The 13,910-nt window shown below is 32.7% G+C and overlaps 1 protein-coding gene across 1 annotated transcript; it reads left to right on the top strand.

Annotated features, from left to right (window-relative positions):
* The first annotated feature begins 1,304 nt into the window (after nt 1-1,304).
* Nucleotides 1,305-7,351, top strand: LOC132756497 (heat shock 70 kDa protein 12B-like). Its single transcript, XM_060747578.1, has 5 exons — nt 1,305-1,359; nt 2,818-3,144; nt 3,478-3,699; nt 4,525-4,681; nt 6,239-7,351. The coding sequence occupies exons 1-5, from the start codon at nt 1,348-1,350 to the stop codon at nt 7,306-7,308; spliced, it is 1,788 nt and encodes a 595-aa protein (XP_060603561.1). The 5' UTR covers nt 1,305-1,347; the 3' UTR covers nt 7,309-7,351.
* The last annotated feature ends 6,559 nt before the right edge of the window (nt 7,352-13,910 follow it).

Genomic DNA, 13,910 nt, shown 5'->3' with positions numbered 1-13,910 from the left:
TTCTTAAAATAATAATACATTTGCAATTCATGTGGACCATAAAGCTGTATAGACATATGTTGTTGCTTGATTGTGATAATGAATTCCTACTTTATAACAAAACATTGTGGTCTTTATGTATCACCGAAACACGATTTAATTCTATTCGATCAGTATTAATTGGATATCTGTATTGGCTTTTTGAATTAATGGCCTATAATGTAGGCAAGCATGTCTTTTGATTGTTAATAAATTTTGGGCCTTATATTTCATTTATTTCATGAATAATCTATCGCTTCAACTTAACCAAAATAGTGTACATGTCAATTTAAGAAAATTATAAGTATCAGATGATTAAATTGTATACTAATACAGAAAAACGACTGAGTATGGTTGATTGGCATAACATGGGTGACATTCATATTCATCAGCTACAGAGTTGCATAATTTGTTATCAAAAGGAGGTTGTTATTTTCTTTTGATTAACTTAATGTCCTCTCGAATAACTCAATAGGGAAACATAGGGTTCATAACAAAGTGGTTGCTGCTTTGATTCCCGGGAAGGTGAATTTGTTCCTGATATATTATACATCGAGTCTTAAGGTCAAGGGGCTCCCATGTTTTATAAGTAGTCGGTCACTTGCGGAGAAATAAAAAAAAATAGTGATGAGTAATCCAGGAAAGCCAGTTAGGTGGATCTGATAAAATGTATTAAAATCGGCGTAAAAACCAGACATACAGATACTGCATTATAATGGGTCTAAGTTTTGGCTAAAATGCCTATCCTACTAGGGGATACTGCATTATGTTGGGTCTAAGTTTTGGCTAATATGCCAAAATACATAATCCAATATGTAGAACAGATATTAATATAACAGGTAATTGATGTACTTCATATATCTGTGGCATATTCTAACTCTTAATCACATCCTCTAGTAGGCTAGTAATTTTATCTAAAACTTAGACCCAACTTAAAATAAATTCCTTCAGAAAAGATAAATATACTATATACTATATACATGTATGTGTTGCAACAGAAAAAAGTCCTAAAAAATTCGAAGTATATATATAGTCCTAAAAAAATTCGAAGTATAAATTGCTCAAAATATCATGTCTTGAAATCACATGATTTTTTTAATTAGAAAATCTATGGAAATAAAAACCATTTACTCATTTTATTTAATAAAATAACACATTAATACAAAAACATGCTTAATTTTAATATAAAATATTTTTACATTTAAAATTTGCTACACTGCGTAACCTATACATAATCATTCAGACTGATAAAACATTATCCAAAAACATTCGTGACAAGTGTGTATATTACTTCCTGTTTGTGAATGCATTGACATTTAGTAGGAAGACATGGCAGTTATGGTATGTTATTTTTAACTTTTGATTTTTCTTGACATTGCTCAGATAATACTTAATTATTTAATCTTAAAATGTATACTGCATTTTAACCATTGATTATATGTTTTGTTTTCTTGAAACATAAATTTGAAATCGAAAGTTATACAAATAAAATATCTGTAAATCAATTCTCAAAGTCGACGCTGCAAAGTATCATCGATAGCTGTCATCATGCCAGGTCTGATAATGCTATTTATCCAATAAAAATACAGATTTCTCGATTAAACAAAACTTTTTTCCTGAATAAAATACTTGATAATATTCTAACATTTTCAAAATAAATGTAAAAATCGATATTTCATTGCAAACTTGACGTATGTGATGGCCTTAAATTTTGAGAAGAATGTCTTTTAATTAATCAAATGTTATTATTACATATTTGATGAATATTTGCGTCTTATATTCCATTGTCATTCATATCTGTCACCTGTACTTATCCAAATATAATGTACACTCAATTTAAGAAAATTATCAGAATCATATATGTACATTTAATTAATAAAGTAGGTATTTCGCCGGATAGATATATTTTTGGTGATTTTTCATCGTTTTCATTCATCGAAGGTATGCTGCAACTTTTTTTACAAACTATGCAAATAGATATAAAATCCATAGCTGACTCATACCGCAGTTTACAAAACAACAACAATATAAAAAAAAATCACACACACTTTTAATGACTATATAAACGGTTTTGAGGTTATGCCTGTAAACACGATTAAAGAAAAAACTAACAAAACAAACATCGATACGGATAGTGTATACATATGAATCATAAGGTTAATGTTGGGAAAATTGCAATTTAGGAAATTGAACTAAATAAAAGAATTTCCCTCCTGCAGTAATACATGACAAAACGTAAAGTCATCTGAAAAATTCGGGATTATACGTTAGCGAGGCATTTAGCTGTGAGGAAAGGGAAAAAACAATATGAAACCAATCGAAATCATTGATTTAAAGTAAATAAAAATATTTTGCAATTTATCATTTATTTGTTAAACAGGTTGCTGACGAAATACAAATGATAATATCTAAATATATTTCTGATACGTCTTTATATATATAATTCAGAGTATGTACATCTAGGTTCAACAGTTCATTAAGTCAATAGTTAATTAATGCCACCGACTCTTACATTATTTCATTTTCATTGAACAAATTCATAGCATTAATTTTATCATCTCAGTGTATTTACGAGATTGTAAGTTTAAAAACATATACACTTGTGTAGGCCTTACATAGCTTTTTGTATCAGTTTACTTCATAGAAACGTACTTTTTATTTCAATCAACAATTACATGTATTTTGTTAAATGTCTATTTATCCCTTGTTCTTATTTCATTCAATGCATTTGGTTTCCTAATGTTCCTAATGTATGTTGTGTTGGCCAAACTTCTGAAATTATTTTCATATTATGCACAGGTTTCCAATTCGCAGAAGACCGCAAAAAGACTTCTTGTTGGAGCGATCGATTTTGGAACGACTTACTCCGGCTGGGCCTTTTCTTTTAAACATGACTATGATTCGGATCCGACAAAAGCAACGACAAAACATTGGCTGCCGAGATCAGGAACATTAGTGACAGAAAAAACACCGACATGTGCATTGGTTAATCCTGATGGTAAAACATTGAAAGCGTTTGGGTACGATGCCGAAAACGAATATAGACAAATACTTGAAAAAGGAGAAGAAGAATATTATTTCTTCTTTAAACGATTCAAAATGGAACTCTATTGTAAGATGGGCAAAGTACGGTTTTATATATCTTAATATTCTTTATCAACTCCCAAGTATAAAGAAGATAATTATTCTATTCATGAAATCTCTTATAAGAATGTGTCAACCAATCATCCATTGAACGATCATCATCAAGTGCCTGTAGGCATAGTGTCGGAGTTTGTGATGCAATCACAATTGGCAGGAAACCTGTTTGGACAGTTATTAATTCAATGAAGCTATACTTTAAACAAGATAGTGGGTACGTCATGTATGTTCTTCATCCAGAAGATATATGAATCAATATTTCTTATTCATTCCAATTTGAAAGAAAAACCTTCATTACATGTTTAAATATTATTCCAGGACTTAAAAAGAGACATAACAATCAACGACGAATCTGGCAGACCTCTTTTAGCAGCTGATGTCTTTGGAATGTCAATCAAGTTCTTGGTAGATGACATGTTGAATAATGCTGGCAAGGGTATAGATGGTATAATCAGACACTCTGAAATTCACTTAGTTGTAACAGTTCCTGCAATTTGGTCCGATGCCGCTAAACAATTCATGCGTGAAGCTGCTGAAAAGGTAACAATGTAAATTTAAACGTGGACCGTTATATTAGTAATGGGCAAGCACGTTTTGCACCCTGACTTTACTGATTTCGAATGATATCATTTTGTCAAATCTGACTTAAGTTCAGATCTACTTATTTCTTTTATGCAGATCTGATGATGACCGTATATGTTTCGCCTTAACAATTCGGATTTCCTATGCAATCAATCCGGCTTTTACATAGGCATTAGAAGAAGTATCAAACTACCGTTGTCCATGGAAGTTTAACAAATTGTTGATTTTGTTAGGAAAAAAATGTTTGAAGTAATTTTTAACAAATTATCTGGAAATAAAAGAGTAAATCTTTGATGGGACAAGATTGTTTACCTGTCGACTATATGGACAACGCCAAATCGTGAGAATTACCTACTCATCAGTATTGGTTTTCCCAGGGTTAGAATTTGAAACAACATCCATTTCAAAATTTTGAAAGTTCGCCGATGATTGGCTGTGTGCAAGGTAAACAGAAATGATTTCGTATTTGGTCACGGTCAGATCTAAAAACGGAGCGTTATTTAGAACTGATTTTAATCAGAGTGTATTTTTGTCAGAACTTATTGCTTATTAAGCCAGTATGAGTGTGGAAAATTACTCCAATATTTTCATCTTTGAAAAAACTAATTAAATTAAAATCAAAATAAAATAGTGTCTCTTTAGATATTTTGCATAATGTTCTGTCTTCAAAATCTAGAAAACGGTATGTGAACAGAACCAAATTAGCATTCAGTTCTTTTGAATTTCATTTTAGTTATGTTAGCAAATACTAGTAATTAATCGAACCCATAATTACTTTCTCAGACTGGTTTATGTAAAGAACAACTAACAATCGCACTGGAACCCGAAGCGGCTTCGTTGTATTGCAGGCATGTTCATATGCATAAACGTGGTGAGATTGGCAATGTTTCGATGAACAAGTTACCAATTGGCACCAAATACATAGTTGTTGATGCAGGAGGTATTGGTCTTTTTAAATATCATTGGATATTTTCATTTTACAGATTCATAGGCGTCACATATGCAATTATATTAAAATGTAAAAATACACTGTTCTTACAATTGCTGAATGATTTGGCTACTATTAATAAATCAGTGTTCTGATACTGATATGGCTTGATATAGCCATACGTTTAGCATTTTTCTTTTGACGAAATGGTTAATTTATTCACACAAAAAACTGACGAGTGTTATCATCCACAAACTGTTTCGTTGTGGCATACGTTGTGATTACGTATTCTAAGTTTACATTGATCATATACTTAAAATTGAAAAAAACCATTAAAAATTCAAATAATTTTTCGGTACATATTTTATAACATGCTTTACCTTATTGTTTTAGGCATTGATGAATAAATAAAAATAATTTGAAAAGAAAGATGCATTAATTATTAAAACGTTTTAGAGCTCTTCGTTTCTTGTTCTCAAATCTAGAAACAAGAAAATGACTTATTTTTGGTATTGATTAAAACTGAAGTGAAACATATTTGTACAAGGAAACTTGAATGAACCAATGTTCTCCTGAAATGAACAAAACATGAACGTTTTAAACTTACCTGTTAACATCATATAGATAACACACGGGTTTGTGGTTAAAAATATCATCCCGAGGAAAATACTATAACCAGAGGCGTAAGCCGAGGGCAACAGTTTTTTACGAGGGATGCTATTTTTACTGTTACTCGCAAGCCCATGTGTTACTTATTTTATTACCCCAAACAATAAATAGATGATTTGTATGATTATGATTATTTGTTTTTTAGAATTTTTAGAAAATAGGCCATGTGACCAGATTTTATGCTTAAAATTGATAAAAAACAAAACATTAATAATTCAAAAATATTTGCGGCACTCATTTAAAATTTGCTATAACTTATTGTTTTAGGTATTGAATAAATAAAATGAATGTGAAAAGAAAGATATGCACAAATTAATAAACCTTTAGAGCTCTTCGTTCTTGTTTACAAATCTAGAAACAAGTATATGACTTATTTTTGGTATTGATTAAAACTGAATTGAAACATATTTGTACAAGGAAACCTTAATGAAACAATGTTCTCCTGAAATGAACGAAACATGAACGTTTAAAACTTACCTGTAAACATCATATAAATAACACATGAGTTTTTTGGTAAAAATATCATCCCGAGAAAAAAACTGTAACCAGAGGCGTAAGCCGAGGGCAACAATCTTTTTACGAGGGATGCTATTTTTACTGTTACTCGCAAGCCCATGTGTTACTTTTTTTATTACCCCGAACAATAACTGTGATGATTTTTATGATTATGATTTTTTTTTAGAAAATAGGCCATGTGACCAGATTTTATGCTGTTGATAATACTGTTACCCTGTAACAATACAAATATTTTAATCGCGTGGTACATTTGCATTAATAGTATAAATTTACCTCTTGGCCTAAGGGAAATTAACAAAAAGTGAGGGGTAATAATAAAATTATAGTGGTTTGAACTTCTACTAAAGATGGTATCATATGTGAAATACATGTTTCATTTTCTAGGCGGAACAATAGACGTAACAGTGCACGAGACAGGAAGTGAGCACACATTGAGAGAAATAAGACCTGCAAGTGGTGGCGATTGGGGAAGTATAATGGTTGACAAAGAATTTGAAAATTTGCTTATACATATAGTAGGACGAACAGTTTTTGAAAAATTCAAACACGAAGAAAAAGAAGATTGGCTTGACATGCAACGAGAATTTGAGTCACGGAAACGAGAGACGACTGTAGACAGTGAAAGTATAGTAGGGATGAGAATACCTGCATCACTAATTGATCTTTACAATCAAGACTCACAACGTGACCTCTGTACTTCATTAGCATCGTCTCAGTATGCTGGTCTGATTGAGCTTAAACGGGATAAGATGAAGATTTCTAACAAAGTCTTTGTTCAATTATTCGACGCGTCAGTGACAAAGACGGTTGGTCATTTGAAGTCAGTGCTATCCGACGGCTCACTGAAAGACGTGAGAATTTTGCTGATGGTTGGTGGTTATTCTGAATCACCGGTTTTACAACGTGCCGTGTCAGAAGCATTGCCGGGAACTGAAGTTCTTATACCTGCCGGCGCTTCATCGGTCGTATTAAGAGGTGCTCTGATATATGGACACAATTCTTCTTCAATAAGTGAAAGGATTCTCAAGTTTACCTACGGCACTGCTTACACCCCATTTTTTATAGAGGGAATTCATCCAAGGAGCAAACGATTTAAAGAAAAAGACGGTAGTATTAGATGTTTTAATGTCTTCGACAAACTTGTGAAAACTGGGCAATCAGTGAAAACAGGAGAAACACAAGTAAAGAAAACATATGTTACAATTTTAGGTAATCAGAAGATTATGCTGTTTAAAATCTATGCTTTAGAGAGAGATAGAGAAGACCCCGTTTACATTGATGATGATGAATGCCATAAGATAGGAGAATTAGAGATAGAGTTTGATGAGGAAAGTAATACAAGTAAAAGAAAGGTTTCACTTTCTATGTTATTTGGTGGGACGGAAATCATGGTTGAGGTAGAAGACATATGTACTGGGAAGAAGAAGATAACTACAATTGATTTTCTTGGGTAATATTGGAAAAGTAGAGAATAAAAAGAAAAAAAAAAGAAGAAAAGACACAGGAGTTTTAAAAGTAAAAGCAAGTCTCTTTAGATATACATGTATTTAAAGACAGCGATTTTTGCTCTTATCTTTGACTGGTCCTTTATTTATCTATCGATTTATTTTTTTATGAGTATTTCTAAATTCTTATTGTTACATGTAGGTATCATACCCTCACAACAGACCGTGGCAATTTTATTTTCACTGCGGTGAAACATTTTTTCCGTTTTTTAAGGCTGCCTTTTTAAATTCAGCTAAAATACACAATTACAGGGATAGTCTTTCGGGACGTTAGGTCAAAAATAATGATAAATCTTCTTGTGATAAGAAAATAATTATTGTTTACTAACTACCACTCGTGTTATACATATTTTCATACCACTCGATGAAAATAAATCCTGTATTTATACATGTAGTAAATAATCTTGAATATCTATTTTCAATATTGAAGCAAAATGTCTCTAAAATTATACATATGTATTCGAATTACAATTTTGAAAATAAGTACGCTGTTAAGTTTTATATTCTATCTCTAAATGTAAAATGAGATGTAGCCATATCTTTTTTATTAAACAACCAGATACTGTATAGAACCTTGAAATTCGAATACTATTTTAAAGTGTAAAACTGCAACATGTCAATATATTGTCTCTGTAAATAAATACAGTAGAAGGTAGGTGGTTCTTTGTAACAGGTATGTTTTCTACAAGCAATTTAAATAAAAATCGTTTTGAAAGTGCTACTTTTAAATATAAGTAGGACCATTTAGCCATAAGTCATTCAGACTCTAAAAGAAGAACTCCTTAGACTTTTTTATTATCAATTATCACAACTTATACAACAACTTTTTTCACTTGTTAAAGTTATTATGCAATGCTTAATCTTAAGTGCACGAGTTTCTCGACTTACAGAGAACAATAGAACAAGAAAGGTCCGTAAATAATTACAGACCTGTCAAGCGATCGGTAAATGATTTACCAGAAAAGAACAGTTTATTCAACAAACAAATCAATACAATGCAAAATAATGGGATATTTAATACATACAATGCAGTGCATGACATATACTGACAAAACTCCTTTAATCAATTATCTATAATTACTTCTGTAAATGAATGATTGATACAAAGATCTCTAAAGTTAAGCGGTGAACAAACAATAACTTCGCTTTTAATCGAGTAAAATATTTACTCTATATAATTTTAAGAATGTCACAGTATATATAATCCAGAGAACGATATACTATTGAAGAACTCTAGATTTATCATTTCGTCTGATGTTCACCCCTTTAAGTAATAACATAAGTTTTTAAGTACCTTGTGGCTTTTAGATTGCAGTAATTCTATATTTTCTAATACCGCTTAATAAATTGGACACTAAGATGCTCATAAGCACTGCATTTTATAACAAAATGATGCTCGTCTTTAAGATCGTTAGCATCACAAAATCGGCATGTTCTTTTGTGGCGTTCTAACGGGCTTCTACCATACATTCCGGACTCAATTCTAAGTATGTGAGAGGACATTCAAAGGCGTGTAAGAGCGCTTCTTAATGATTTACAATTTGTATTGTCTAAATATAATTTTAAAAAAAGAACTGGTCTTTTACATACGAATATAGATGTGTGAGAACACCTTAACTAGACACATCTGCACTCTGTGCTTGCACATTACAATCGGTAAGTCTTTGCATAAAAATAAGTAAGAACTGTTTCACTAAGACACTGCCGGAAAAATTCTATACTTTGGGCAAAACTAAGTACCGCAAACAGTTTCTTAATTTCACACTGTTATTTCTGGCATTTTCTCATTTATCACAGACACTATTGTAAATGCATTTATGGAATCCCAATACTTTATTATATACTTTTGAAGCCCAAAAGGTAACTCCATTTATTGTCCCCGAAATAGGTAAAATAGGGTCGGGAATCCGTCCTTTATTTTACTTTACAATTAATTGTAATGTTATAAAATACATAAGGGAATTTTACCATAAATAATTTTACAATATACAGCTCAAACTTTGCTAAGAATCACCTTTTTGACATTGTATACTTCAGTCCTAGTATCATCATATTGAAATCATATTTCGTACGGGAACCTCATAATCGTGTCCTTAAGTTATCGATTTGCCATGTACACCTTGCATGATAAGCACTTGGAAAAGCATACCCATGGAAATTTGGTGTTTGATGGCCAGTGCTTTCACTTAAACGTGTACAAGCAGCAAGACTTCTCTCGTTTTATTGTAGGCAAATCGACAGGTTAGACGTCGGCTTAATGAAGATGTGATGAACATGGATATTGTAAGAGTTGTTGTAATTGATGGAGGCTGGCCGTTCTCAAAAGCACGTTGCCCATGTCCTTGGGGTATCCCGAAGCGTTGTCTCCAGGATGTAGAACCGATTTGAAATGACTGGAAACGTCTTGCAATGTCAAGTCGGAGGTTGGGAACGTTCAACGACTCAAGCCCAGAACCGATTTATTGTCCTTCAGGCCTAGCACCAACAGTTCTCGAACGCTACGACTTACGCAACGACTTCCAGAATGCAACTGGTATGAGTGTAAGCACACAAACTGCTAGAAACAGGTTGCATGATGCTGGTTTGAGGTCACGTAGGCCAGCAAGTCGCATTCATTTTACACAACGCCATATTCAAGAGCGTTTGCAATGGGCGCATACTCATGTCACATGGACAGTTAATGATTGGATCCCGGTCCTCATCACTGATGAATCAAGAAGGTTTTGTGTGGACTTCACGGACAGACGGGCTAGGGTTTGGAGAGGTCCAAATGGAGGCTTGGCTCCAGCATGCGTTGCAGAACACGACAGTTTTGCGGGGTTCAGTCATGGTGTGGGCGGGAATAAGTCCTCAGGGGAAAACGGACCTACACATTGAACACGGTACACTCACTGCAGTAAGGTATGTCAATGAAATCTTACACGTACGCTGGCGCAGTCGGCTCTGGTTTCATTCGTATGGATGACAACGCCCGTGCACACAAAGCCCACATCACACACTGATATATTGTGGAAAAAACTATAGTCCGCATGGATTGGCCAACGAAGTCCCCGGATTTAAATCCCATTGCGCATGATTGGAAAATGCCTCAGAAAACCATGTCTTCACGCCACCTCCACCAAGCAACAACAGTTCAGGAACTAAGACATGCAATCATAGAGGAATGGGCCCAGATTCAATTCCTCATCACAAGGTCCGCAGACTCATCAGCAGCATGTGGCGGCGGTGCCAGGCCGTATTTAATGCCGGCGGACACCATACTCGGTATTAAACACCCTACGCCAACCATTCACTGATTTGCAAGATTTCTTTTATTCCACTATGTGATCTCCAAAATGATTTTCGTCCAGCACATCTTTCCGCAACAACCACACGTCAAGGAAACTTCCACTGTCATTTTCATTAAAATCAATTCATACCATATAACTAAATACATGTATTTAATTTATTATATTCAATTTTCACATTTATTTCAAGTACACAAAAGTTACACACTATAGAAAAAAGTGATCCTTCGCAAATTTTGAGTAGTATAAAATATACAGAAGATAAATATTATCTTGGGATTCAATTAATACTTAATTATATGAGGATGTATTGAAATGTATAACGGAAACTTCCCTAATTCCCCTATAAACCGAGTGGAAACGATTGCGCAGCTGGGTGTTACGAATATAGCGGTCCTGTGCACGTGTCTTGACGCGCAGACGTCCACTAGTGGTCGATCTTCTGTACGTCCTGTTGCTTAAAAAAGGTTGCACGTGAAAATCGCGTTGAGCTGGTTTCTCCTGCAAAACGAGTAAGAATAGAGTTATAATTTTTATCGGACACATAATCGTTCACCCGGATATATGTAGCTCATTTGATATTTTGATTTTTTAAAAATATCTATCTCCACTTAATCACAGGGCACTTGAGCACTTGGTCAATGTCGATAATTAATGCGTAATGCTATTTCAGTCAGCCGCTCAGGCATGGTGTTTCAGGGATACGTTTTAAAACCATCTAAGGTCACTAAAAGATGACGGTAGATATAGGCATGTTTAATGGAGCGCAATATGTGAAAGGAAATTATAAGGAGATACCTCTCTTTGAGAAGAATCCAACGGTATATTTTATTTTTCAAAATGGTGTTTAGCTCACAGTAAGACTAAGGCGACTTAATTAAGATAATAAATTTCTACTTTATAACGAAACATTTTACTCCACAAACATACAAACAAACAAACAAAGACGATTAAGTTCTATTCTGTCAGTATTTCTTTTGGAGATCTATTTCCTTGGAGGGTTTAGGTATGGGATATTAAAATTAATGGCCAAATGGCCTACAATGCAGGAAAGTATGTGAATACGTACACCTTATATTTTATGGTTTTTCATAATATATCGCTTCAACCTAACCAAAATGATGTGTATGTCATTTTAAGGAAATTATCAGCACTTGTTTTATTATTAAACTGTATACTACAAAAGAAAATAAACCGACAATGGTGGTTTGGCATAACTTGTTTCACATCGATAATTATGCCTTGAATACGTTTTAGGTTTGTCAATCAGCTACAAGGGTGGGCATTGGACCAATGATATAGAGGTCCAACTTCCACATATCAGACATCGGTCTTATGGTCACGTAGTTGTATCTCTACGCTGATATAGAAAACATGTTGTACTAGTAGTCGGCCATTTTCGGGTAAATTTGAAATCATCGGTTAGTTAGCTAGGAAAGCCGATTAGGTATGATATGAAAGGGTTGAAATCGTCGTATGAACCAGACATACAAACCAGGGCAGATAAGACCAAGATAACGATATGAATTGATGGAAGATACACAAAAGTATTATACTAATGTAATACAAGTGTGCTTTCAAATATAGTTTGTAACTGCGTTAAAGTAAGTGAGTGATCTTTCAAAATTAGATGACATTCTTTCTTTCTATTAAAATATGTTTCAAAAGCTTTAAATATTGATTTGGTTTATGGAAGATCTGTAACAGATAAATAATTACGTTGATAATATTTAGTACATATCAACAAACCACGAAATAATCGATGTTGTTGGCAAGTGTGAGATACATGTACATGATCCATATGTATTACATATATTGATATAGCAGGTAATAAATTGTCTTAGAATAAAGAATATTAGTTATGATAAACATGGTCATACTTAATCACTTACAACTTAATCAAAATTTTACAGTACGCTCTATGCAACATTGTCCACTGTCCTACTTTGCGGTTCAAAATTAATCTCTTTGGAGATAGAAATAAGAGTTTACCTTTTTTTGTATTCTCTGGTGATGGTGTACATACCGTGGTGGTTGTGCTCATGATTTGCTATCTCTGTTTTACTTCATGTTATATTATCACGTGTTCAATCTTATGGTGCTACAAACAGTGTGCAATTTTCACTTTCATTATATTTTGTCTTAAACACTCTCGGGGAATCTCTAATATTCGATTTTTATATTTCATTTAACGTTAATATGCTATGAAAAAACTAAGCGACACCTTTGAAAATCATGCAGGCTACTGTTTGAGGAGAAACACTTAAATCGATCTAGTAGTTAAACATAAAAAAGCTCGTGAAGAAAGCAAGTGATTCTGGACAAGTAGTTACAAAAAAGAATAACGAAACTGCCAAATAATGTTATATATAATTACTCTTGTCATTCATAAACATGCCGATATATACCGTCTCTTTTACATATTGATCACAATTTTGTGTATTACTTCCTGTTTGACAATTCGTTTACATTTAGTAGGAATACATGACAGTTATGGTATGTAATTTTACTTCAAACCGTTATAAATTTTCAATACTTTAACCCTTTTTCAGATAATATTTTGTACATGTACATTAATTCTCAAAATTCATAAGAAAAATGAAAAACAAAGAAACAGTAATTTTAAATCGAAAGTTAAGTTTGTCTGTAAATCATTTCGTCATATCATCGATGAAAAGTATCGTTATTTATAAATTAACCTAGATTTCTCTTTTAAATCAAACAATATATACTTTAACTTCACTATTTATGTAAATATCGATATTTTATTAGAGTGCTGAACGTTATTTATGTGGGTATTTACATCATGTTACGGAATAAACTTAGCAAATAACTCAAACCAATTACTATTTGTTGACTTTGTAGCAAAGGCTCGACTGGCCTTATATTACTAACAAATAACCTTCGCTACAAAATATAAACAAGTATTGAGTAAATGCTGTGAGGTGTTGACTATGTTTATGCCATTATATCGTGTAAAGTTCACCTAAACTAAATAAATTTATAAATATAAAAGAAAATAATACATTATTCATATACTTAATTATTAGTTTGTAGAATTCGAAAGTACAAAACAATAATTTTTAATTTGTTTTTTTTTAATGTACGTCACTTAACATTAATTATTGATAGATAACGCCAGACAAATTTCCAATAATATTTTTTCCAAAACAGACTTTATTTTTCTTTGGATGACAAATGCATTTGTTATTTATAATACAAAGAACACATCTGACCCTCTGTTTTTGTTAAAATCTCAAAAGT

The sequence above is a fragment of the Ruditapes philippinarum genome, unplaced genomic scaffold (assembly GCF_026571515.1).
Source record: "Ruditapes philippinarum isolate M1 unplaced genomic scaffold, ASM2657151v2 ctg1494_1_1_1_1, whole genome shotgun sequence".
NCBI lineage: Eukaryota > Metazoa > Mollusca > Bivalvia > Venerida > Veneridae > Ruditapes > Ruditapes philippinarum.
Note: the sequence above shows the minus strand (reverse complement) of the source record. Positions and strands in the feature narration are given on the sequence as shown.